The 27,593-nt window shown below is 37.5% G+C and overlaps 1 protein-coding gene across 11 annotated transcripts in view; it reads right to left on the reverse strand.

The window, feature by feature from the left end:
- LDB2 (LIM domain binding 2) overlaps positions 1 to 27,593 on the reverse strand; it is a 400,444-nt gene that overhangs the window by 85,515 nt on the left and 287,336 nt on the right. For all 11 annotated transcript variants that reach the window (XM_010338152.2, XM_003927460.4, XM_010338147.3 and 8 more), the window contains exon 3: positions 4,083 to 4,255. In XM_010338152.2, the coding sequence (XP_010336454.1) occupies positions 4,083 to 4,255 (173 nt within the window). The remainder of the gene's footprint in view (positions 1 to 4,082; positions 4,256 to 27,593) is intronic.

Raw genomic sequence — 27,593 nt, forward strand, 5'->3', positions numbered from 1 at the left:
GGGATTTTGGTCACTGCTGGTCTTCCCAAGTAATTACACCCACACCTTCCAGGCCCTAGGCAGGCCCTTCACACGTGTACCCGTCATAGAAATTAAAGAAAACCAAAGGCTTTGTGATTTGTTTTACATGCAACAGCCAGCAATGGAATGGAGGCAAATAAGAAAAAATACATATGTATTCCCTATTCAAAAATGATAAAAAAAAAAAACAGGCATAGCATATAAAAGGGAATTAATGTCTTCTCTCTTCAGAAAAATTCTGTGCATTCCTCTTAATCAATACAATTAATGTAGCTTTTATCTGAAGTCGGTCCTTTTTTTTTAAAGCTGCCTTTCACTTGGAATCCAAAATCAAAAGGGTCCCCAATTAAGAAAACATTTTCTGTTGTGCTGAATTCATGTTACCGTACTGTGAGCTCTGACATTTTGTTTCTGTGGTAACCAAAATCAGCTGATTAGTTGGCATGGCAACAGAAAAGATGTAATCCCAGCAGACACACTCTAATCAATGCCCCCAGTACAGATGGTCTCCAGAGGATCAACAAGAAAGAGGCTGGCAGGCATTCAGCCGATCACGTGCTAGCTTGAGACTAGGCCAGGAACAAGAGAACTAAAAAAGAACATTTCTCAAACTAACCAGTAGCTTTTTAACCCTTTTCTTTCTTTGGCTAATTGTGATGCAATAGTGACTGTGTATATAGCTGTATAATACAATGATTCTCATATAGCTTTGATGAAATCAAGTGTGCGTGTTAAGTGGGAGTGTTTATCTTATCTAATTTTCTTAGTCTTTATGCTTGGAACAGCATGCATGGAACACTGCTTTTAGATTAACAGTTGTGCAAAGCTCATTGTATTTTCCTTAGAGGTACTTCAAATGCAAATGCATACATATGTATTATACATATATATACACACACACATTAAAGCATGATCTGACCATTGATATTATAATTTGCTTAGAATCAGAAGAGTAGAAATTCTAAAATATAATACGGTATACAGGCTAAGGTAAGAAGGATGAACTGTCAAAGACATAAGTGAGTATTCATATAGGAAAATTGGTGGATGCATTTCCATGGTACTTCGTTATTGTAGTAAATAATTTCATAATGAATAGGTGAGAATGGAGAAAACATAAACCTATCTTTATAGAGATGATACGGTTGTACCATAATGGCCATAACTTTGTTCCAGTTTGTAAAATCTGAAATTAACCCCAAGAATGTACCCTAGAGAGTGTTTCTCCCAGCATCCATCAATGTTCACATCCTCCAATATAAATATTACTTGGGGTCTTTAATTCTGAAAACCTTGATGTCTGCTTTTCTGATTATTAAGCCTTGTTTTCTATTTGATTAAAAAACTGAAAACATAAAAGAAAGGCTTTATCATGTGTGTTTTAAAATTCTAATTATATATTTATCCATAATCAATAATGTTCCTAGTACCAGGAAATTGCAAAATGCTCATGACACTCCTGAGGCATAGTTAATATTTCTGTTGATTAGGATTGCAGCTGATTTTTGATTCACCAGTTGACCAAATTTTCATAAAAGCAACTCAGAACCACGGGGTCAAATGCTATTTGGGGAATGAGAGTTTATTGATAGACTAAATTAGAACACTGCGATGCTGCCTGCATATATGCTAAGGACTAATAGCAGGCTTCCCTTTAAAAATAGACATTGGCTTCTGAACCCTTTTTCTTTGTAAAAAGGTCTGAAAAATCATTAACCCACTGTTTTGTAGTAAACAGCCTTATTTTATTAGATGTAAATGAGTTATTTTTAATTAATTTAAGAACAAAATTATTGGAAAGTTTTTTGAGTGCTATAATAATCACCAAGGAGCAAAAAACAAAACAAAAAAAAAAAATCAAGAGAGGGAAAAAAAGAAAAAAAATAGGTCCTTTGAAAGTTCCTAAAAATAAATATGCATAATTAGCATCTGGACTAAGTCCACGTAACTGAGCTCCATTTCCCAGAAAGCGATATTTTTCCTCACGGTATGGAAATATTCATTTCAGGAGTTGGCAAATATACTTCCTTGGAGTCGAGTCAGATGGGTGGTCCAAACAATTGCTGCTTGGGGCAAGGGAGCTGTGTTCAGGAGAGTGTTTGAGTCTTTCTGGTGACTGCCCTAGATAGCTGAACAAACCATTCAACCACCTGAGAGGAGCATTTCGGGATGAGAAAGAATGCAACACAGGAAAACCTTAGTTCCTTGATTTGAGTGAAAATCACACTTTATGGATTCACCAGAAGAATGAAATTCTTTTCTATCTAAAACAAGTCCCAAATGTTCAGCACTAAACCTTCAGAGCAGCTATGTTCACTTATGAAACAATTTTAGCCTGAGAAAGAAAGACATTGAGTAAATATATTAAAGGATTGCTACAGAATGCATTTTTATTTTCAATGGCTACTGGCTTTGGAAGCAGCTCCTTAATTACAGCAAATTTTTAAATTTAATTGTCGTGGATGTTTTTTCCCCCTTACAGCACAAGGAGTTGGTATGTTTCTCTTGAATTAACCTAAAAATAACAAAGCCTAGAGGGAAAAAAATAAAACAATAATGAAGCAGCAGAGAAAGGCTTTCTCGGCAATGTTAAGACTTTGTAGCGCTAGAAGTGAATGGCCTGCAAAATGAATGGCTTGTATATCCGTCTGATCTACAAGATTATGTAAATGTTCTGCATCTCCAGAATAAAGTGGAGATTAAACGATTATTCAGATAATTGTTACTTTCCATGTAGCAAAAGTCTCTTGCCAGCCAAAACTTCTGCATCCAGTGTGAAGCTTCTTTGTCTCTGAATGTCAACTTTCCTCTTTGCCTGTTAGAACAGGAAGAAAGAAAAACCCTACCCTTTCCCACATGTGAAAAAGTCTGCTGACAAAATTAAGATGCCAAAGAATCAATGGTATTTGATGATTTGGTTTTGCATTTTCTAACCATTTCCTTTGCCTTTGGTTTTGTATACCAGCATGGAACTGGAGAGATGAAACTGTACCAATAAGATAAGATCAATGAATGAATAAGAAACATTATATTTTTATGCTTGCAGCAAAATTGTATAAGTAATAAACCCATCTTCAGTTTTAAACATTGGGCTTTTGCAATTAACCCTGATGTTTCAACCTCTTTTAAGTATAAACAGAGAGTTATCATTTGTGTTTTGAACTAAAAGAGATAGCTGCTATCATTAATATCACAAATTAGTTTCATGTTGAGTCTTAGTCAAAATGCAGTGAACAAGTGTTTATTAAAACAAACTTCTGTTTGTCAGACTCTGTGATTAAATATTTGTTCTTACTAATTTTTCTACCTGCAAAAGGACATAAGGAGATTATCTGTAGTGTTCCAGAAGGGCATTTGGTAAGAAGGAATGTTCCACATGTCAATTTTCTATGTAGGGCAAGAATCATAGATCTAAAATGTATAGAGGATAAGTTTAAATCTCTATATCTTCTATTTTTCATTTCGCGGCCTTCACAGGGCTTTGAATTCAGCCTCAAACATTGTGATAATCTGATCCTGAAATTTGTCCTCTCCTCATTCACTCTTGTATAATTATACTTGATCAGCTGCTTGTTGAATTTCCTAATTTCATTGACAGTTTAAAGTTTTTATGTTCCTTACAGATTAAAGTTGGATTGTGGTTAGTAGATTCTTCCCTTATTCAAATTTGAATTCAGCTCTAAAAAGTTATTTTAGTAACAAAGCACAAATATAGTGCTGACCACACAACAATAGGCTATGTTCTTTCAGCTATAGCAGATCTTTTGTATAAAACAATTCTAATCTAGCAACTACAATTTAAAAGGCAGTAGAATCTCTCTTCCTCTTGATTTTACACTCCCTCCTTTTTGATTTTCATGTGCTCAGTATCTCATGTGCACATCTTAGAATGAAGTTCACCCCAAGAATCAACCCATGTCCCAAACAAGAAAGATTCTCTTCTGGTGTTGAAAGCGTCTGCAAGCAATCAGCCCCAAGTTCCATAGGAAATCCACAATTATTATTATCCTTTAATGAACTCAGAGTAGAAAAAGCCAGGCATGTGACAGCCTGTCCTGTACCTTGGTAAACATGGGCTTCCCGTGCTGGGTGACCATGGTACACTGGTCGCAGTCCACTGTGATGGATGAGTTGTGGTATGACTCTTTCGAGTGTTTGAGAATGTAATACAGGTCGGTCACCCCTCCTTCAAACACAGTGCTAAAGTAACGAGGGATGAGGGTCCTGCCGATAGCTGGGAGAAAAACACAAAGAAACAAACCATTAACAAAAGCATCCCACCAGCCCCACACACCCGACACCATCACCAAACCGCCTACAACTAGATACTGATCATCTCAAGCAACCAAACCAGGAGGCAAATTTCTCTGCAAATTTCTCCTTAAAAACACGCATGACCCTTGTGTGTTGCACCTCATAAAATATTATCCCCAACTATATGGGAAAAATGTGTTTAGTCATCTCTCCAGATTCTGTGTCCACTGTAAGTCAGTAAGATAAGGGTTAGTACTTTAAAATAATAAGGGAGAAATGCATGAACTACTTTGGACCACGTATACTTTTGGAGTGAACCTGTTTATAAAAATAAGACACATCCAATATACTTGGATTTTTTAATGCATCATGTATAGGCCAGTCATGTTTTAGTTTTATTATTAGTAGTGATAATATAAATTTTCATAACATAATGCTTTGCAACGTGTAAAGTATTTTGGTATTCTCTCATTGGATCTTCAGAACAACCCCAAGAGAGCGCAGGACTGAGATCCAAAACTGTTATTACAGGAAAAAAAAAAGAAGATTACTTTGAATATTTCAAAGTCACGTGACTTGTAAGTAAATATTTGAGGTCTCTAACTGCTTGTCTACAAACACCCAAATATCTGCTCTTCCCAACACTATGTCTCAAACTGCTTTAAACAATGGAAATCTTAAAAAAAAAATTCCCATCTCCATATACAAAGAGACTTATAACTATGTAAATGCTAATTATTCTATCTGCTTTTGGAGTTGTATAAGACAGCTCTCTAGAATAAAAGGCTCATTTTAAGATAAGTTGATACCTTTCACTTGGTCTAAATTGATCTCTTTCATTCCATGTGTCTGGTCCTGCCCCATTTGAGTTTCAGCGATTGTGTAAGTTGCTGGGCCTTTCTGATACAGGATGCTTACGAATCTGTAACAAGCCCTTTTTTCAGCAGTGATTTGAAATCCTCTTACACTGAAAATCCCAACTCATAATATCAAGAATTTTGCCTATGTGCAGATTTTAAGGCAAAGTTCTAAAGCACTCTCAAGCAATCCAAGGTTTTTAATAAATCTCTTATATTCACTATATAATACCCTTTGAAAGACAAAAATAATATTTAAGATAAATAAGCTACCAAAAAAACTTTAGCTAAGAAAGATCACCTAATCATTTGAATGTTTTAAAATATTCTTTTATTTTAAAATAATCAGTGATAATCCACTTTGTATGGATCTATATCTCTTTTGTACATGAACTTGGATAACATAAGTATAAAGAAAATACCATGACAAATTGTTTTCTGAAATGATTTTAAGGAATCCCCATATGGATGACTAGTCTCTAAATAATTTATACAGTTGTTATTGCCTTATGTTTGCTGCAGGTAAAATCAATCAACAAGTATGTGCTAAATATTCCAGGATTTTCCGTGATTCTGTCCTAGATAATCCTTCTACATACATTTTCTAAAGACTGCCTAATCCCCAATACTGCATGCTCATTTTCTAAATATAAAATTCAAATGAGAGTAATTGGAATCCACCATATCCTTTAACATACGCATAGCTAATATTATAAAGAAAACTTTGTAATGCTAAAATCCATATTGTACTTCACTAAACAGATAAAATTAATTGAATGCATTTCAAATATTCTAACTTAAAGCTAATTATCACAAATCAGCCTAAGTCATTTGACAATTTGGGATTCGTACTGTTGAGAATAAATGCAAACCATAAAAATGCAGATGTAAGCCAAAGAACTGTCACATTAAAAAGGTTATGGCAAATAACCACCATTGGATTAGTAACATTATACTTTATTTATCACAAATTCTGCACACATTAATTCCTTTAGAGCACTGTTGGCTATATATCTATATATTACCATCATTTTCATTCACAGTATAAGAAAAGTTGAATGGGAAAAAAAGTTTGAGATTCTTTAACTTTAAATGTAAGTTTTTAATTACTTCCCCAAATCCAGAAAATGTACAAATTATATAGTAAATATACTTAATAAAAAATATAGCTTTGCTTTATTGAATAATTTCTAGCACTCTAGGAAATGGTTGCCATGGATACTGGAGGTTTGTTTTCAGCCCGGTTTCCTTTGTGAGCCTGCCCTCCCATTTTCCCATGGTCTTATTTAGACCATTAGTCACAAAGATTCATTATTTACCATAGTGGACTAAACCCCCACAGTCTGGTGGCCCCAGTAAACCATGACAATGGTATTCACACCCTTGGGTATGTAGTCTCCTCTCCATAAGTCTGAGCTTGGCCCTGTGATCTGCTTTAATCAATTGAATGTAGCTGATGTAGAGTATCCCTGTACCAGTTTTGGGCTACACCTTACGAACTGGAAGCTTTCACTTTGTTCTCAGGAAGAAGTTAGTTGCTATGTACAAAGTCCTATTACTGTAAGACTACCATATCATGAGAAGCCCAACCTAGTCACTTGGAGAGGTCATGTGAAGAACTGAGTCTTACAGCCAGCAACCCCAGCTGAGCTTCCAGCAGACAAACAACACTAGCTTGCATGGGAGAAGCTGTCCAGGAAGTGAATCCCTAAGCTCCAACTGAGCTGCCTCAGGCTGGTGTCACATGGAGCAGAGATGAGTTCTCCCTGACATGCCTTGCACACAATTCAGAATCATAGGTAAATAAATGTTTGCCTTTTAAGCCAACATGTGTTGGGGTGTTTTTTAATGAGTCAGTATATAACTGTAGCCCCTTTCAACTACATTAGCCACAAAGGTAGTCAAATAAGAATCCTTCCCTGAAAGAAAGAGGGAATTTTTGCCAGGAAAAACTTGCAAGTCATGGAAACATAGGAGTCTGCATGCAGAAGAAAAGCAAATTAACAGAGAGTCTTCATAGGCTGATTTGGGCCCTGGTCTCAGCTCATAATAAAGCCAATGCCATCCCTCAGAGGTCACACTTATGTGAGGTGTGCCCCTCTTTTTTTTTTTTTTAATTGGCTCAAGCTAGTTGGTGTTAGGTTTCTGCCATCTGCAAATAGAGGAATTCTGACTACTGCAGTCCTCTTCCGGTATGGACAGTGTAGCAAACACTAAGAGAATAAAGAGGAAGTGATGACAAAGATCAACAGCAAGAGATATCTGACTATGCAACACACTGTCTTAGAAGCTGCAGGAGATTACAAAGGTTTGGAGATTGTATTAGTTTCCTGTTGTTGCAGTAACAAATTACAACCAATGTAGTGGCCTACAACACCACAAATCTATTATTTCATAGCCCCAACAATCACCAGACATGGGGCTTGCTGGGTTAATGTCAGGTTCTCAAGCAAGGCTGAATTCCTTTCTGGAGGTTCTCAGGGAGAATCTATTTACTTGTTTCATGCTCTTAGAGGTTGTTCACATTCCTTTCATGTGGACCCTTCCTCCATCTTCAAAACTCACAGTGGGAAGTTGGGGGCTGGCGAGGCACCATTCTCACTTCCTCTTCTGCCTCCCTCTTGACTTTCAGGATCCTTGTGATTGCCCTGAATCCACCCAAAGAATCCAGGATAATCTTCCCATCTCAAGATCCTCAACTTTTCAGATCTGCAAAGCCCCTTTTGCCATGTAAGGTCACATTCACAGATACCAGGGATTCAAACACAGTATCTTGCATAGGGTATTATTCTGCTTCCCACAGAGACTATACTTGCCAAGAGCTTCTGTTCTACAAGGGAGAGTAATCGGAAATACAAGAGATACATGCATATCCCATGCACACATGCACACAATGTGCAATAATAATAATGTGCAGTGAATGGGAGAGACAGCCAGAACAAAATCCCATGTGCCTGAAGAAATCATCCTATTGATCATTTATCAGTTTATTCTGTAAACATCCACTGAACCTGGAGTAGGTGTAAAGTTTCATGGTAGATGCTACAAACACAAAGATATATTTTTGTCCCTGTCTTTCAAATTCATTTGTATCAGGAGAGGTAGCAAATATCTAAGTATCTATAATACGATGCGATCTCTGATAAAGCTTAAATATGGATTTGTGATTTTGAACATTTTATCAGTATCTCCTGTATCCCAAATTCACTGTTCAATTTTATTATTTCTGAAGCTCTGAGATTAGCATGTTCTTTTAGTGCAGTCAATCATGCCATTGCATTGCACTGATTTAGTTAGCTATAAATGACTAAATCAGTGAACACTTCAGATTTAGGTTTGGTGATCATCTAACACAACAGCCACAGCAGTTCCAAATCTATTTAAATTTTATACTGTTACATTCATAGGTCAAACTTACACTTTACATTTATACTTTAATACATGGAATTAAAATAATTTAAATATTGATATACATAAATCTACATTGTACTCCTATGAAAAGGATTATGTCCTCTAAATATTGTTGGAGTGAGATTAATATTATAGTAGATTATAAAGGCGATGCTACTTTTCTAACACATTTAGATCAAAGCTCCAAAAGTTGGGAAGTATGGAGAGCCAGATAGCACAGGAAGATTTTCTGTGATGTTAGGTGAGTAAAATATACCATATATTATTTATCTATGTATTCATGAAAGAGCAAAGAAAATCAGACATTAAATTATTCAGGAGCTGAAATGTGTATAAAGAATGTCTAAATTATACCTTACACTTTATAGGTAAATATGATTAGTCCAGAAATAGCTAAGATTTTATTCATAGCTAATTGGGCTATGGATCCCTGCTTTCAAGTTCCTTAGGGAGATTTTCATTGTTGTTCTGTTTTGTTTACATCCATCCTTACTCCCCAGAAATTCTTGCTATGGAAGCTGATGGGGTGATGTAATGTGGTGGAGACAGGATCTAGTTTCTATCTTTTCTTGTAGGTATTATTTGTAGATATTAGGAATCTATAAGATATTCATAGATATTAACTAACTTTTTTTCTTGTTTAGAAACAAATGGTGTAATACAAGCTGGGAGCTCATAAAGAAGACATAAACTACTATGCATCCTCCCCAAAGCAGAAGGTCTCGTTTTTAGAGCATTTTATCTCTTTTAGTAATTATGAAACACCTTTAAAAAAAACTCTTAAGGATGTTTATAAGTAATTCACATGAAAGAAACTGCAGGTAGAAAACAACCACCTAGGAAAATATTCAAACTATTTATTGAAGTACAAAGTTAAAATAATAACAAAAGATTAAAACAAAAACCTGGTAAGGTATACACAAATAGTTTTAGGGAAATCAATGTAGCAATTACTTCTTATTTTGAGAATTTCTAACTCTCTGTAAGTCTATTATGTGGGACTCTAAGCTTTTGGTAAATACCCTTATCTTTAAAGATACTTAAGTACTCTGAAGTTCTACAAGTCTTTTGAGAAACCATCATCTAATGTAAGACCTTTTAATTTGGGGACATAAATTACAATTTTAAATGTCTATAATTTCTGTGTTTCAAAGACAATTCACTTCCAAGAAATGAAAGTGGTTGAGAGTCTGATTATAATAAAATGTAAAGAGGAAAATTCATAACTAACAATATATTAATGCCACTTAACACATGGTCATTATTTAGCTGATGATTTTCCAACTCTGAAAAGAGAGAACCATATGATTGGCCATGTGTTTTTAATTAGGAAAACTTAATTATATTAAAATTATTTACTATATTATGATTTTTAAAAATTTTATCGAACTATTACATAAATTGATTGGCTAAATCTGGGTGGTTTTATGTGGTTCTGCCAAAGCTACCATAGTTCTGCTATACCTCAAAAATCCAAATGGAAATTGTATTATTCAGACATATAATAAACACCAAGAGTCATTAAAGTTTAAACTTATCTGTATTCAGAAATCCGTGAATGCATTATGCTGACATGCAAATAAATATGCTCCTAGGAGTGAGATAAACAATACCGATGATTTCATTTATGGTAAATAATCATTCAATATAGCCAAAAAAATAGAAGTAAAATATGCTTGACCTGTGTTGGAAGTGATACTGATTCAAGGGAGATCTCTTCGTTTCTGGTGAAGGGAATGAAAGTCGAATTAATTAATTACTTTTACTTTTATAAATTGACCTGACTTTCATTCTAATATGCCTTTTACTTATTTTCTCAACCAAACCAATTTACTTGAATATTTTTCTCTCTGATGACCAGTCTTGCTATTTCAAAGATTCATTTATTTCATATATACTTATTAAGTGACTACTATAGGTCAGATATTGTTCTAGGTGCTGGAAATAAACAGACAAGTAAGGACACAGAGAATAAACTTGAGGGCCTGGAAAGACTGACTAGTTTAGACTGGCCAGCCTGGAAGGCTGTCATGAGGGAGTGATAATGGAGGTGAGTCCTAATTGAACAAAGCCATTCAAAGATCTGGAATTAAAGAGGTCCAGGCCCAGGAGCCATAAGGGCAAAAGCCCTAAGACAGGAACGAATTTTGATTGAATGTGTTGTGTGTGTTACGGTATCAGAAAGAAGGCTTTAAGGCAGGAGGGTGGTCAGAGAACAAGATGATAGAAGATGAGGTCACAGAAAGAGCAGGCTCAGATTATGTGGAACTTTCTAAACCATGGCAAATGGCTTCCATTTTATCCTTAGTGCAATGTCATGACATTGAAAGATTCTGGCCAATGATATAATTTACTCTATTTTTCCTGAATACATTATCCAGCTGCCAACATGGTTGCAAAACATCAAAAAAAAAAAAAGTTTGATCCTCTTATAAATTTAATAGGCATTTTTTTTTCTTCCACTTTCTACCTACCCAATTTTTAATAACTTGACCAAGACTTGAGTCACCCTACCTTGCTTGCACTAGGTGTTAGGTGCTGGAGAAACAATGATGACTAAGACAGACCCCATTTCTGCTGTTACAGAGCTTTTGATCAAGCAATTCTTAGCATCATGAATTCACCAATTAAGGGCAAGCAAATGTGTGTCATGGCTCCATCTTGTCTCTCCTGTTTCCCCATTGCCTGACACACGATAATGAATGAGTCAATGCAATAAATGTGTTAATTTATAGCTTCCAAGTTGTAGGAGCTTACATATAAACCTGATAGGGTTCATCTCATTTGACTGAACTCAGTACTTTGACATATTCAGATTACTTTGGATCTGTCAGTAATACTATGGGCTATTTCTCTTAGATGTGTGCCTTTCATGCTGGCAAAACCCTTTTGCCTTTGATTCAAAGTACTGACAATAGCATTGTACAGGAGAGGTCCACAGCAATGAAGTCCTCCTTCTAACTGGACATTTCTTTTGTTGTTGTTGTTGTTGTTGAAACAGAGTCTTACTCTTTCACCCAGGCTGGAGTGCAGTGGTGCGATCTTGGCTCACTGAAGCCTTTACATTCTACTTTCAAGCTATTCGTCTGTCTCAGCCTCCTGAGTACCTGGGACTACAGGTGCCCGCCACCACACCTGGCTGGACATCTTAGTATGAATTAAACACTCTTTAAGTATGAAATTGAAATCCTTTACTCACTTCCGTAATAAGTCCATGCTCTGTTACTAATGGCTCATAAACATAATGCAGAGTCCATAGGAAGAGAGTGAGGTGTCAGAGAAAGACCGGAGCTAAAGGATGAAGAGACGTTAATCAGGCACGAAGGGCAGGGGAAGAGAGTGGTCACGGTAGAAGCAACAGCATGTGTCAAGTAAGGTGGTATATTCTCATCATGTGGGCTGCTGCCTTGGTCAGATGTTACATATTTATACCTTGGAGGACCTCGTCTGGATGAGCTACTCCATTATATAGAGCTCTTGCTCTCTCCTTATGATGGTACAATATCCTTTTAGTTATTAAAACTTCAGGATGTAGTTTACCTCTGGTAGGTTTATTTTTGCCCTCTGTATTACTCTTTTACATCAGCATTTTCATAACTGTGCTCCATTTTTTATTCTTCATATGAAGCTTAAAATAATTATGTTAAATTCAAAAAAGAAATAGGGAGAGAGAATGAAAGACTGACTCAAATTAAATTAAATGTACTAAAAAAAAGTTGACATCTTTAATATATCCAATCTTCCTATACAGGAATATGAAATGTATGTCTGCCCAGTTGTTTAAACCTTTATTTTTATCTCAAAACAATTCCATCATTTTTTTCTTTTTTCTTTCTTTTAGAGAAAGAGTTTCACTCTGTCACCTAGGCTAGAGTGCAGTGGTGCAATCATAGCTCACTGCAAACTCAAATTCCTGGACTTAAAGAATCCTCCTGGCTCAGACACCCAAGTAGGCTGAGACCACAGGTGCCACCATGAAAGACTAAATTTTTTACTTCTTTATAGAGACGGGGTCCAGCTGGTCTTGAACTCCTGGCCTCAGCAGACCCTCCTGCCCTAGCTTCCCAAAGAGCTGGGATTACAGGCATGACCCACCATGCCTGGCCAGCAAATATGTTGCGCCCTCTGAAAGTTTGTAGTTTTCTATATTTGGATACTTGACATTTCTTAAGATCCTTAAATATTTTAGTTATGCTAAATGGTTAATGGAATTTAAAAAATTGTATTTCCATTTGTAACCCAGGCATTTAACTGAATACTTATTAATATTAATAGTTTTTAAAATTTTCTAGGCAAAAAAATCCACTATTCTCAAATATTGATATTTTTGTTCCCTTTCTCCTAACCTGTGTATAGATTCTCCTTTCCTATATATATTTCTCTTCTAACCATTGCAATAACATAACATACATTTTCTTCTTTCATAATGTATATGTATCAGAACTTTCAGGGAAAAAATATTAAATAATGAGGGAAGTAGTGGGCATTATTTTTTCCCCTTGACATTTTTAGAGAATGTCTCTAGGACTAAAGGAAGTACTATGTTGATTCGAGATCTTGTTACTTGCTATGGAAAGAAAAACAAACTATTATTCTCTTCCTTGGTTTTCTGACTTTTTTCTTTTTAATCCTGATAGATGATTAATTTGACCACATGCCTTTTCAGTAGTATTAATTTTCCTTTAGAAAACTATCCATTAATATATTTTCAATTATTGAACACCTTTTGTACTCTTAGTATAAACCTTACTTTCTCTTATACACACATATACCACATTTTTGGATAAATTAAACTTATGAATTAGTTCATTCCTTTCACAAATGTCAGTGAAAGCAGTGCTCTATTTAAGCCACTTGCTGGATGCTAAGTTAGAATGATAGGGCCTGCAAAAGGTTTGCTCCAGTAATTCTAATTCTCAGCAGCATTTCCTAATCTCGATGGATTCCTGAAGATAAAATGCACCTTAAGCTAGTTCCATATATGTTTTTAAATCATTAAAAAATAACATACTTAACATGTTTCTCTGATTCGAGTAGGATGATCTCAACTATGGTAATACTGATTAGCTCTTGATTAGTGATCATAAATGGCACTTAACAGATGTGGAAAAAAAATAAAATATAAAATGCTGACATTATTTTAAAAAAGTAATTAGGTTATCCATGATTATATTCCACACCTTCCCTTTAACAGGAGCGAAATTCCATGATAAGAGAAGTAAAACTACATTGCTTACTTGGAGTCAGTATGGAATAAAATAGAATACTTGTTATTTTTAATCAACCACTGTTGGTTAATTTCTATGTTTTGATTTAATTTTTATTAGTTTTTAAGTCACATTAGTGATACAAGTACAAAAAAAATTCTGTCAGAGGTACTCACTAGCTAGTTACTAAATTTGATTCTTTTCTCCAGGTGTTGAACCAGATCTTACAGAATCCTCAAACTCCCTTTCAGCTCATAGTTGTCGTGTGACAGAATTGTGGCCAGTGCCTAACCAACACTTCCGTTGTTTTCATTTTGTTCAACAGAGTAGACATCAAGAAGGGAAATCCTACCTCCAGACAGGCCAGTAAAATCATTCTGTGTGTAACTGGCACACTGTCTCCCTGACATCCAGATGCTGAAGACCCAGTGGGCAAATTCCGGAGATTTCCCTGCCCCCATCACTGCCCTAAAGATGGAGGAGTCAGGAAATGGAGAAGCCTCTGATATCCTAAATTACAACCAGGAAGGGAGCTGCCAAATTTGGGAAGAACTCATTTGGACTTTGGAGGAAAAAATACCTTTCTATGGTATTCAGACATTGGAATATGAAAGTTTATTTCTTTAAAGAGGTAGGGTTAAGTGAAACAGTTACCAGTAAGTGTAGCCTCCCTGACCACCCTATACCCACCAATCTCAATGCCTTCACCACTTCCTATGTTACCTTTTTATCAATATTTCCTAGCCTACTAGATTTTTAAATTATACATTCATATATATATATATATATATATATATATACTCATAGAAAACTAATTTTGTATCTTTTGTTTCATTTTGTGTTGTGTTTATTTATGCAACATTATATTAAATATATCTATATGATAGAATTTATCCTTTTTTTACTCAATAATACATTTTCAGCTTTAAATATGTTAGTGTACATAAGAAGACTCATTCGTTGATTTTAAATGCTGCATTGTAATCTAGAGTATGGCTGTATCACAAGTTATCTAGATATTCCCATGCTGAGGAACATGAGAGATTGTTTTACATTCTTTTCCCAACAGGTAGACCCTGAAAAAGGAAAATATGTATTTTATTTTACTAGGTACCAGACATTGCCCTTCAAAAAACTGTCACCAATTTACTTCCTTACCAGCCCTGATAGCACCTGTTTCACCCAAAACCTTCACCAACACTTACTATTGTCAAGTTTTAAATTTTTTGTCATTTAGATCATAAAGCATGTCCCTCACAAAGTGACAGCCCTCAAGTACTCAAAAGCTTACCTGCATGTAAATGATAAAAGTAATCAATTAATAACAGGCATCCAGCTTATGTGGTTATTGCTCCAAGTGACTAATTTACATTTGACCTTTTCAGATGGTTTGCAGTTTTCTACCCAAAATCCATTCACTTGGCTACATGGAAACATTACTCCAGACTAGAGAAGTAAAAAAGAAAATCTACTCCTTTATTTTTCAAAGGTGACAAACTTTAAGAATTCTTATAAAATTATTTCAATATGTTTTATCAGGACTTCTCCAACTCAAACCAATGGGGACACCATAAGTCATTTAATTTTGTGTTTTAATATCAACGTGAGTCATCTGGGTTAGAGAAATGTTGCCAGAGAAACAGTCATATGTGTGTAATTTCTCATTTAATCTAAACCAGGAATCATCAACCTTTACCAATTCTAAGAGTGGTGAAGAGATGATTTCCTTTCTGTAGAGACAGGGCAGACTTGGGTAAAACTGGTCCTTTCCTCAGGGCTGGATATTATACAAGACGTTTTTTCTAAAGTGTTAAGCAATTACTAAAATAGAAGCTAATAAAATATGACCCTTGAAAGAGAATTGTGAAGTCAAAAGAAAGGTTTGTAGATTAAAATAATAAACTGGCTCTCCCCCACACCCTTTTTTCAATGCTGTTTCAATCTCATCTACTTCCTTAGTGGTGCCATGTACTTGCTTTCCTTGAAATCTTTGCTCATTCAGCATCTACCACCTAGGGAGGCCTTGCTTCATCTCTTCTGTTTTATCCAAACTCTTAGGCATCCTCAAGTCTCAGCTCCGGCACCATAATCCTTGCCTTTTTGAGTCTTTCATTCTCTCCTTTGTATTCTTAAAGTGATCATAAACTTGAGCACTGCAGTGAAAGTTTCTGATTCATACACTGGCTGTGCTACTTCCTCATCCTGTGACCTTGAACAAATGATTTATGCTCTTTAAACCCTAGTTTATTCAGCTGCAAAATGACAATACAACAATAATTGCTCCAGTGGGCAGTTGCAACTATTAACACTATGCACGTGAAGTGCTTAGCACGGTGCCTGACACAAGTTTGCTCTACTTATCACTCCTGTAATACCTTGTTTATGCAGACTTTGGGACTCATCCCACTACATTGTAATCATCAATTTTATTGTCTTTCCTTCAGTGACTGTAGTTCCCTCAAGGCAGAGAACGTTTCTTGATCGTTTCAGTATCATGGCACATTTGTGATGTAAATAGCTACTTATGAGATGTTTGGCAAGTGGATTAATGTGGACTTGGCACACCTATTTGGACAGTCTGCCAATCTCAAACTTGTTATGCATACACATGGGTTTCTAACACAGAGGTAAGACCACTTTCATTTCAGGTTCAAGAGAAGACCACAGAAAAGGGGAAGTAAGGTTTTAGGGCCCTGTATCTGGAATTTTCATGTCTCAATGTTCTAGTCCAGAATATGGTTTATGGCTTAGAGTAATCATTTTAAAAGATTCATTTTTAAAGTTAATTTTGAGTTTTGCAAGTTGAAAACCAAGTCTCCTATTTGAGACAACTTAGTTTTGATGGGGTTTCTACCTTATCATACTAATGTGTACAATTCACAAACATCTGACTCCATACACAAAATCACCCTTCTTTGAAAAACAAAACAAAACAAAAAGATTCTATTTGCATGCCAGGTCAGCATTCCACGGCATTTTACAGGAAGTAAAAGTCTTTGGAAATGAGAAGCAGTAAAAGAGGGTCGGATTCACATTCCACAGGAGTCCACAGGGGGCTGTGCTTCTGACCCTTGGATTGTCTACAAGAAAAGGAACAACCGTTTTGACAGAGAATGAATGTTGCATAGGCTCTCCGGCAGCGTGATGGAATAGCCGAAATATACCCACCCAAATCTGAAACATTGCCTGGGCACTAGCTGTGAGGTCTGACATTCTGTGTGCAGGTTTCCAGCAAAACCCTAGGATTTATGCAAGAGAAAGCAGACTCTGGGCATTCTGTAGGTTCTGAAATGACCCTGGTCAGCCTGATTTTTAGACTTAGATGCTGGTGCTTACACAGGTCACTAATGTCTGTCATGGGTTAAACGCATAACCAGCACACCGAACATTCTGCTACTATTTCATCATCCTTCCTTGAAACTATCCCATCACCTTTCAGTCGGGGACTGGGGCTCCATTCCTAAAGATGAATGAAATTTCTGGACAGTTTGCACTCCATCACCTCCAGGAGGAGAGGAGATCTTCTGACAGGGAGAGAGGAACACCAGAGATTTGCTGGACCATGCGAATCAGGACCAGGGCTGCTCCATTGCAGAACCACAGCTCAGGCTTTGCTCTCTGGCTTCATTCTCTCTCTTCTGCCACTATTAAAAACTATTAAGAAGGTCTGGAGGAATGGGGCCAAGATGGCCAACTAGAAGCAGTGGTTATTGGAGGGTCCCATGGGGAAAAAAAAAAAAATATATATATATATATATATAATATACATATATATATATATAATATATATATTATATATATAATAAGCCAGTGAATCCTTCACCAGCAATAAAAGTATCCATGTTCTCTCAGCAAAATTGACTAGAAGGTTGCTGTGACCCATGGAGAGAAGAAAGAGCAGTGTAGGGCGGTGGCCTACCTGAGAACCACATGGGGAAGAGGTATCCCTCCGCCCAGCCAAGTAAGTGAGCTTGCTACCCAGCCGGGGAAATTGTGCTTTTTCCACAGAACTGTGCAACCCACAGATCAAAAGATTCCACTTGCGAACCCACCCCACTGGAACCTAGTGTTCCAACTCTGGAATCTTCAGACTCTTAAAACCTCTCAGCTGGAATCTGCTTAAGCCTACTGAACTCCTGGGGGAGGGGCGACGAGCACCGGCTGCAGCTGCTTGCTGTCCAAGCCTTCTGAGCTTCTTGGGGGAGGTGCAGCAGCCAGCATTGGGACTTGCAACTGCCTAACAGGCTAAGCTCCCTGGGTGGGGAAAGGGCGACACCCATTTCCACAGTTCCAGACTGTGCTTTTTCTCTGCTGGGGCCAGGAAGCCTGGACAGCTTGGTCCCAAGACTTGTCCCCACAGCCCAATACACCAGCTGTGGCAGTCTTCGGCCAGAATGTCTCTTCAGGCCCAACCCTGACCCGTCCTTCCTCAGCGGGCAGTGTTTCCACACAGGATCTCCAATAACTCCAGCCAGAGGCTCAGGGACAGAATTTAGATCTCCCTGGGCCTGAGCCTTAGGGGGAGGGCGAAGGGTGGCTGCAGTCTCTGCAGACCAGCAGACTTAGCCTCTCCTCCTGGTAGTTCTGAGGAATCTGGGCAGCCCAGAAGAGTGGGTTTTTCCCCAGCAAATCACTCTCTCCACCAAGGGACAAACTGCTTCATTAAATGGGTCTTGCTCCCTGTGCCACCCAACTGGATGAGACCCACCAACAGGCATGGTCAGACACCCTATACAGAAGCAATCCTACTGGCATTGGGTTGGTGCACTTCAAGCTTAGAGGTCTCAGAAGAAGGAGCAGACACCATCTTTGCTGCTCTCTAGCCTCCTTAAGTGATATATCCAGGCACCGGAGTAAATCAGATGAACACAGCCTGAAGTGAACCTCTATCAAACTGCAGCACCCCTACAGAAGAGGGACCTGACTATTGAAAGAAAAACAAACAAGCAGAGAGAAACAACAACAGTATCAACAACAACAAAATGTCCTCCATAAAATCCCCAGCTGAGGGTCAGCAGCTTCAAAGACCAAAACTAGACAAACTCACAAAGATGAGAAAGTATCAATGAAAAAATGCTGAAAATCCAAAAGGCCAGTGTGCCTCTTCTCCTCCAAATGATCACAATGTTTCTCCATCAAGGATACATAACTAGGCAGAGGATCAGATGGATGAATTGACAGAAGTAGGCTTCAGAAAATGGGTAATAAAAAAGTACAGTGAGCTAAAAGAGCATGTTCTAACCCAATGCAAAGAAGCTAAGAACCTTGATCAAAGGTAAGATGAATTGCTAACTAGAATAACTGGTTTAGAGAGGAACATAAACTATCTAATGAAGCTGAAAAACTTAGCACAAGAACATTGTGAGGCATACACAAGTATCAACAGCCAAACCAACCAAGTGGAAGAAAGAATATCAGTTTGGAGACCAGCTTACTGAAATAAGACATTCAGACAAGAACAGTGAAAAAAAGAATGAAAAGGAATGAACAAAGCCTCCAAGAGATATGGGACCTCATGAAATGACTGAACCTAAGATATAATGGAGTATCAGAAGAAGATGGGGAGAATGGAAACAAGCTGGAAAACACACTTAATAAGTGTGTTTTCATTATCCAGGAGAACTTTCCCAACCTAGCAAGACAGGCCGACACGCAAATTCAGGAAATACAGAGAGCACCATTAAGATATTCCATGAGAAGATCAACCCCAAGATACATAATCATCAGACTCCCCAAGGTTGAAATGAATAAAAAACTGTTAAGGGCAGCCAGAGAGAAAGGCCAGGTCACCTACAAAAAGAAGCCCATCGGTCTAACAGCAGACTTCTCAGTAGAAACTTTATAAGCCAGAAGAGAATAGAGGCCAATATTCAGTTCTTAAAGAAAAGAATTTCCAACCCAGAATTTCATATCCAGCCAAACTGAACTTCATAAATGGAGGAGAAATAAAATCCTTTCGAGACAAGCAAATGCTAAGGGATTTCATTACCACCAGAACTACCCTGCAAAAGCTCCTGAAAGAAACACTAAATATGAAAAGGAAAAATCAGTACCAGCCACTGCAAAAACACACCAAACTATAAAGACCAATGATACTACCAAAAAAATGCATCAACTAGAGTGTGAAATAACCAAATAGCAGCATAATGACAGGATCAAATTCACACATAACAATACTAACTTTAAATGTAAATGGGCTAAATGCCTCAATTAAAAGGCACAAACTGGTAAACTGGATAAGAGTCAATACCAATTGGTGCACTGTGTTCAGGAGACCCATCTTACCTGTAAAGAAACACAGGCTCAAAATGAAGAAATGGAGGAATATTTACCAAGTAAATGGAAAGCAAAAAAAAAAAAAAAAAAAAAAAAGCAGAGGTTGCAATTCTAGTCTGTGACAAAACAGACTTTAAACCAACAAAGATCAAAAAAAAAAAAAAAAAAAAAAAGAAGGAAATTACATGACAGTAAAGGAAACAGTTCAACAAGAAGAGCTATCTATCCTAAATATATGCACCCAATACAGGAGCACCCAGATTCATAAAACAAGTTCTAGAGACCTACAAAGAGTCTTAGACTCCCATACAGTAATAATGGGAGATTTTAACACCCCACTGTCAATATTAGACAGATCAATGAGATAGAAAATTAACAAGGATATTCAGGACTTGAACTCAGCTTTGCATCAAGCGGACCTAGTAGACATCTTGAGAAATCTCTACCCCAAATCAACAGAATGTACATTTTTCTCAGTGCCACATGGCACTTATCCTAAAATTGACCACATAATTGGAAGTAAAACACTCCTCAGCAAATGCAAAAGAATGGAAATCTTAACAAACAGTCTCTCAGATCACAGTGCAATCAAATTAGAACTCAGGATTAAGAAATTCACTCAAAACCACCCGATTTCATGGAAATTGAACAACGTGCTCCTGAATGACTACTGGGTAAATAATGAAATTAAGGCAGAAATCAGTAAGTTCTTTGAAACCAATGAGAACAAAGATACAACATACCAGAATCTCTGGGACACAGCTAAAGCAGTGTTAAGAGTGAAATTTATAGCACTAAAATGCCCACATCAGAAAGCTAGAAAGATCTCAAATCAACATCCTAAAATTACAATTAAAAGAGCTAGAGAGGCAAACTAATCCAAAAGCTAGCAGAAGACAAAAAATAACTAAGATTAGAGAATAATTGAAGGAGATAGAGACACAAATATCCTCCAAAATATCAATAAATCCAGGATCTGTTTTTTTTTTGGTGGGGGGGGGGGGAGTAACAAAATACATAGACCACTAACTAGACGAATAAAAAAGAGAAAATCATCAAATAGATACAATAAAAATAATAAAGGGGATAGCATCACTGACCCCACAGAAATACAAACTACCATCAGAGAATACTACAAACACTTCTACACAAATAAACTAGAAGAAAAGTATAAATTCCTGGATACATACACCCTACCAAGACTAAACCAAGAAGAAGTTGAATCCCTGAATAGACCAATAACAAGTTCTGAAATTGAGGTAGTAATTAGTAGCCTGCCAAACAAAAAAAGCCCAAGACCAGACGGATTCACAGCTGAATTGTACCAGAAATACAAAGAGGAGCTGGTACCATTTCTTCTGAAACTATTCCAAGCAACTGAAAAGGAAGAACTTCTCCCTAACTCATTTTATGAAGCCAACATTATCACGATACCCAAACGGGGAAGAGACAGAATAAAAAAAGGAAAACTTTAGGCCAATAACCTTGATGAACATCAATGCAAAAATCCTCAATAAAATACTAGTAAACCAATTCCAGCAGCACATCAAAAAACTTACCTACCACGATCAAGTCAGCTTCATCCCTGAGATGCAAGGCTGGTTCAACATATGCAAATCAATAAACATAACCCATAACATAAACAGAACCAAAGACAAAAACCACATGATTATTTCAATAGATGCAGGAAAGCCCTTTGGTAAAATTCAACATCACTTCATGTTAAAAACTCTAAGTAAACTTAGATATCAGTAGAACACATCTCAAAATAACAAGAGCTATTTATGACAAACCCACAGCTGATATTAGATTAAATGGGCAAAAGGTAAAAGCATTCCCTCTGAAAACCAGTACAAGACAAGGATGTCTTCTCTCACCACTCCTATTCAGTATACTATTGGAAGTTCTGAACAGGGCAATCAGGTGAAATAAAGAAATAAAGCATATTCAAATAGGAAGAGAGAAAGTCAAGTTGTCTCTGTTTGTAGATAACATGATTTTATATTTACAAAACCCCATTATCTCAGCCCCCAAATTTCTTGAACCGATAAGCAACTTCAGAAAAGTCTCAAGATACAAAATCAATGTGCAACAATAACAAGCATTTCTTTACACCAACAATATCCATACAGAGAGCCAAACCATGAAGGAACTCCCATTCACAATTGCTACAAAAAGAAAAATACCTAAGAATACAGCTAACAAGAGAAATAGGAACACTTTTACACTGTTGGTGAGAGTGTAAATTAGTTCAACCATTGTGGAAGACAGTGTGGCGATTCCTTAAGGACCTAGAAATAGAAATTCCATTTGACCCAGCAATCCCATTACTGGGTATATATCCAAAGGATTATAAATTGTTCTACTATAAGGACACATGCACACGAATGTTCACTGCAGCACTGTTTACTATAGCAAAGACTTGGAACCAACCCGAATGCCCATTGATGATAGACTGAACAGGGAAAATGTGGCACACATACACCATGAAATACTATGCAGCCATAAAAAACGATGAGTTTATGTCCTTTGTAGGGATGTGGATGAACCTGGAAACCATCATTGTCAGCAAACTGACACAAGAATAGAAAATCGAACACCACATGTTCTCACTCATAGGTGGGTGTTGAACAATGAGAACACATGAACACAGGGAGGGGAACATCATACACTGGGGTCTGTCGGGGGAAATAGGGGAGAAACAGCAGGGGGTGGGGAGTTGGGGAGAGATAGCATGGGGAGAAATGCCAGATATAGGTGATGGGAGGAAGGCAGCAAATCACACTGCCATGTGTGCACCTATGCAACAATCTAACATGTTCTTCACATGTATCCCAGAACCTAAAAAAAAATTAAAAAAAGTTACAATAAAAAGAGACAGAGGAAAAAAAAAAAGAATACAGCTAACAAGGACCTTTTCAAGGAGCTCTATAAACCACTGCTCAAGGAAATAAGAGAGGACACAAACAAATGGAAAAACATTCCATCCTTATAGATAAGAATAGATATTGTGAAAATGGCCATACTACCCAAGGTAATTTATAGAGTCAATGCTATTCCCATCAAATTACCATTGACATTCTACATAGAGATAGAAAAAAAGCTATTTCAAATTTCATAAGGAATCAAGGAAGACTGTATAGCCAAGACAATCTTCAACTAAAAGAACAAGCTGGAGCCATCACGCTACCTTGCTTTAAACTATACTATAAGGCTACAGTACATAGACCAATGCAGCAGAACAGAGACCTCAGAAATAACACCATACATATGCAACCATCTGATCTTTGACAAACCTGCCAAAGTATATGGTACTATTCAGTAAATGGTTCTAGGAAAACTGGCTAGCCATTTGCAGAAAACTGAAACCAGATCCCTTCTTTACACTTTATGCAAAAGTTAACTCAAGATGGATTAAAGACTTAAATGTAAAACCCAAAACAATAAAAACCCTAGAAACCTATGTAATATCACTCAGGACATAGGCATGGGCAAAGACTTCAAGACAAAAATGCCAAAAGCAATGTCAACAAAAGCCAAGATTGACAAATGGGAGCTAATTAAACTAAGGAGCTTCTGCATAGCAAAGGAAACTATCATCGAAGTGAACAAGCAACCTGCAAAATGGGAGAAAATTTTTGCAATCTATCTACCCATCTGACAAAGGTCTAGTAGCCAGAATTTACAAGAAACTTAAACACATGTACAAGAAAGAAACAAACAACCCCATCAAAAAAAAGTGGGCAAAGGATATGAACAGACCTTAACAGAAGACATTGACATAGCCAACAAACATGAAAAAAAGCTGAACATCACCGATCATCAGAGAAATGCAAATCAGAACCATAATGAGACACTATCTCATGCCAGTCAGAATGGAGATTAGTAAAAAGTCAGGAAATAATAGATGCTGGTGGTGCTTTGGAGAGATATGAACACTTTGTTGGTTGGGACATAAATTAGTTCAACCATTGTGAAAGACAGTACAGCGATTCCTCAAGGATCTAGAACCAGAAATACAATTTGACCTAGCAATCCCAATACACAATGAAATATAAATCATTCTACTATAAAGACACATGTGCATGTATGTTTATTGCAGCACTATTTACAATAGTAAAGACATGAAACCAACCCAAATGCCCATCAATGATAGACTGGATAAAGAAAATCTGGTACATATATACCATGGAATGCTATGCAGTCATAAAAAAGAATGAGATCATGTCCTTTGCAGGGACATGGATGAAGCTGGAAACCATCATTCCCAGCAAATTAACACAGGAACAGAAAAACAAAACACTCCATGTTCTCACAAGTGGGAGTTGAATATTGAGAACACATAGACACAGAGAGGGGAGCAACACACACCAGAGCCTGGTTGGGAGTGAGGGTAGGGAATTTAGAGGATGAATCAATAGGTACAGTAAACCACCATGACAAACGTATACCTGTGCAACAAACCTGCCTGTTATGCACATGTATCCTGCTGTTTTTTGAGAAGAAATAAAGAAAAAAATGTAAATAAATAAAACGTAAAAAAAAGAAGATCTAGGGACCCTCCTGGGATTCCTTTTCTCAGGCGTCATTAAGCCTGAGACTCTGCCAGGAGTGGGCCATGGGGTCCAGAGTGGGGACCTGGAGCAGCCCTGCATAGGACTTGATTCCCTGCTCTGCCTTATGGTAGTTGTGTGACCTTGGGCAAGTTCCTTAATCATTCTGGTCTCAGGTTTCTCATTGGATAAATGGGAATGAGAACAGAAGCAACCTCATGGGAATGTACAGAGGGTATAAAACCAGCCATGAAATGCTCTTGCCTCAGGTGAACTATGCTCCCTTACCTTAATTAACTTTTCTCCCTAACATGCATGGATACTCACATTATATCATACTTGTTACTGTATCAATCACTCCCCAACAGGAATACAAACCCCAGAAAGGGAAGGGCCATGTATTTTTGCTACTGGTTATCCTCTCAGAATGCATAGTAGGCATTTAATAAATAAACATTTGTTAGATGACTGAATTTTGTATTGGCACGTATCAAGATAATGTGTTGACAATTGTTAGTTGTTTTATAATTTTATTATTACTAGCTTGCCATAAAAATTAAATAACATGGAAAACCCCTGATTCCCAGTGTATATTCAATACATAAGGAATAAATGCTGGTAAAAGAGTAAGGGAGAGATGGAGGATGAATAGAAAGAAAGAAAGAAGGGTTTCTGCTAATGACAATACCATAGAAACCTGAATTTGTGTTTGGACATAGTACAGGATCTAAACAAATAGAAAATCTTTCATCTGTAGCCCTTAGAAACACTGAATCCCTGATCTCGTGCCATGGGATGGCTCGTTGGTGGCCATTGCCAATGGAATGGATGATTTCACATTTCCTATACAGAACCAAGCATGTGCTGAGAATGACACACTTGGAGGCATGTCTAAGCGAGGTGCTGAGAGTAAAATTAACTTGATGTCCAGGTAGACAGTGGGGCAAAGGGGTGGTTGGTGTCCGGAGAGTGAGGAGGTAGAACCAACCACCTTAATCCCTAGCCAAGAACCCATTTTAAGTGAATTGTAGGTCGGGGAGACAAGGCCACCAAGATAAACCACGTTTCCCAAGAGTGACTTGAGGCTGTCCTGGTGCTATATGACTCTGTATTTGAGATTTGAGGACATCTTCTGTATCAGAACCTGCTTCTTTTGCTATTTCCCAGAGCTAGGAAACCAGGGACATAGAGCTCAGCTGCCTCCTTGAGTAAAAGTCCCCTCACACCACCGCATGTCAATATAAATGCACGTCAGAGTAATCTCGGGTGAGTTCTCCTGTTATTATTTCCTCAAATCTTCAGAAACCAAGGTATTGTATTTTTGTAGTTTGCATTCAAATGACTGTTAGTGTGTACCTTGCCACATTAATAACATCTCTTCAATTATCCTACTCTTCATCCTTCCCTCCTTCTCTTTCCCCTTCTCTCCTTTTCCTCTTCCCCCAAGGATTTTGTTATTAGAATTTCATCCTCTCCTCCGACGGAACATTTTAGCAGCATGGGTTTATGGCAACCGTAAAGAAGGAAGTTGGAAAGGCAAAGCCGGACGTGATCCTCAGCTTTATAACAAACTCCTGTCAAAACATAACAAACCCCAGCCAGACATGAGCTGCGGTGACAGAATGCAAGACCATAAAGATGATGGAGATCAGATGGGACAGGCACTTTATAGAAACAAGCACCTTCCTTGCAAACAGATAAGGCGAGTGGAACATTGAAAACCCTCCCCGGGAAAAAAAAAACAATGGTAGGAAGAAATAAGGACAAAAACATAAAATTCAAATGACAGCCCAGCCCAAGGAGATAAACTCAAGGCAGACAATCCAATTTTACTAAATCAAGTCGACGTCTTCTCCTGAACTTAATTGACCTCAGTAAGCCAGATCCTGAACAAAGATAAAATTAAGAAGTGAATAACACCCAGTGGAGAAAAGGACCATCAGTGTGTAGGTGTTGGAAGTTTCACTCTGAGGACGTACTTGGTTCTGTACAGGAAACATGAAATCATCTATTCCATTGGGGATGGCCACCAAGGAGCAATAGCGCAGCACAAGGTCAGGGATTCAGTGTTCCTAAGGGCTACACATGGAAGGTTTTCTATTTGTTTAGATCCTGCACTATGTCCAAACACAAATTCAGGTTTCTATGGTATTGTCATTAGCAAAAAGAAGCAGGCACAAGAAAAAGAAGTGAAACTAATACATGCAGCTTACTGGGATGTCAAGACACATAGGAAAATCTTTTCTACTATTAAATTGGAAGCATGATAAATGGAGGGAATGGAGGAAACATTAACCTGTCTGTACTGATGGAGCCCTTTAGTTGCTAGGGGTGGGTGCTTTGAGAAGTCTCTCCACATTCTCTCTGGCTTTCCTCTGCTGAGCATTCTTTCCGACTGTGCTTCTGTCTTATATTTTTCTGGATATTTCCTTCTCTTTTTGAGCTCCCAACTTGGAAACTGCTTCCTCCAAGGTGTCTTCTCGTATTTACACAGGCCAAGTCTGTTAGGCGCACCTCCTCCAAATTCCATTAACTACATACTCTTGTCTATTTCAGCATTTTTCACATCACAGTGCTCTGCAAACTTAGACTACACCTGGGGAGCAGGTTAAGATAACGATTCCCAGGCCTCACCCCAGTAGCATTTATTTTCTTTTTTTTTTTAATGATGACAAATAATTTTCAAGTTTATTTCCTTGTTTGTTTAAATACAAAGCTAAACCACAAACAGGTACAATCAAGACATTGTATCTCACATTTACACTCCTATCGGATCCTCGTCCAATTCGCTGACCACTGACCAGGCTAGTGGGGGAGTGGGAGGGAAGACTTTCTTAGGTAGCACTGTCTTGAGGCCTGGGGTGGGGTTGTGGGGAATCAAAGATGAGGATAGGCTCTCATACCTGTCTCCATTCACATTTACCTGGGACCAGGGTGGGCAGGAGATATCAGGTTAGCATTTATTTTCACTGGACTGAGATGAGCCTAGGGTCTGACACTTTTAACAAGTGTCC

The sequence above is a fragment of the Saimiri boliviensis genome, chromosome 3 (genome assembly GCF_048565385.1).
Source record: "Saimiri boliviensis isolate mSaiBol1 chromosome 3, mSaiBol1.pri, whole genome shotgun sequence".
NCBI lineage: Eukaryota > Metazoa > Chordata > Mammalia > Primates > Cebidae > Saimiri > Saimiri boliviensis.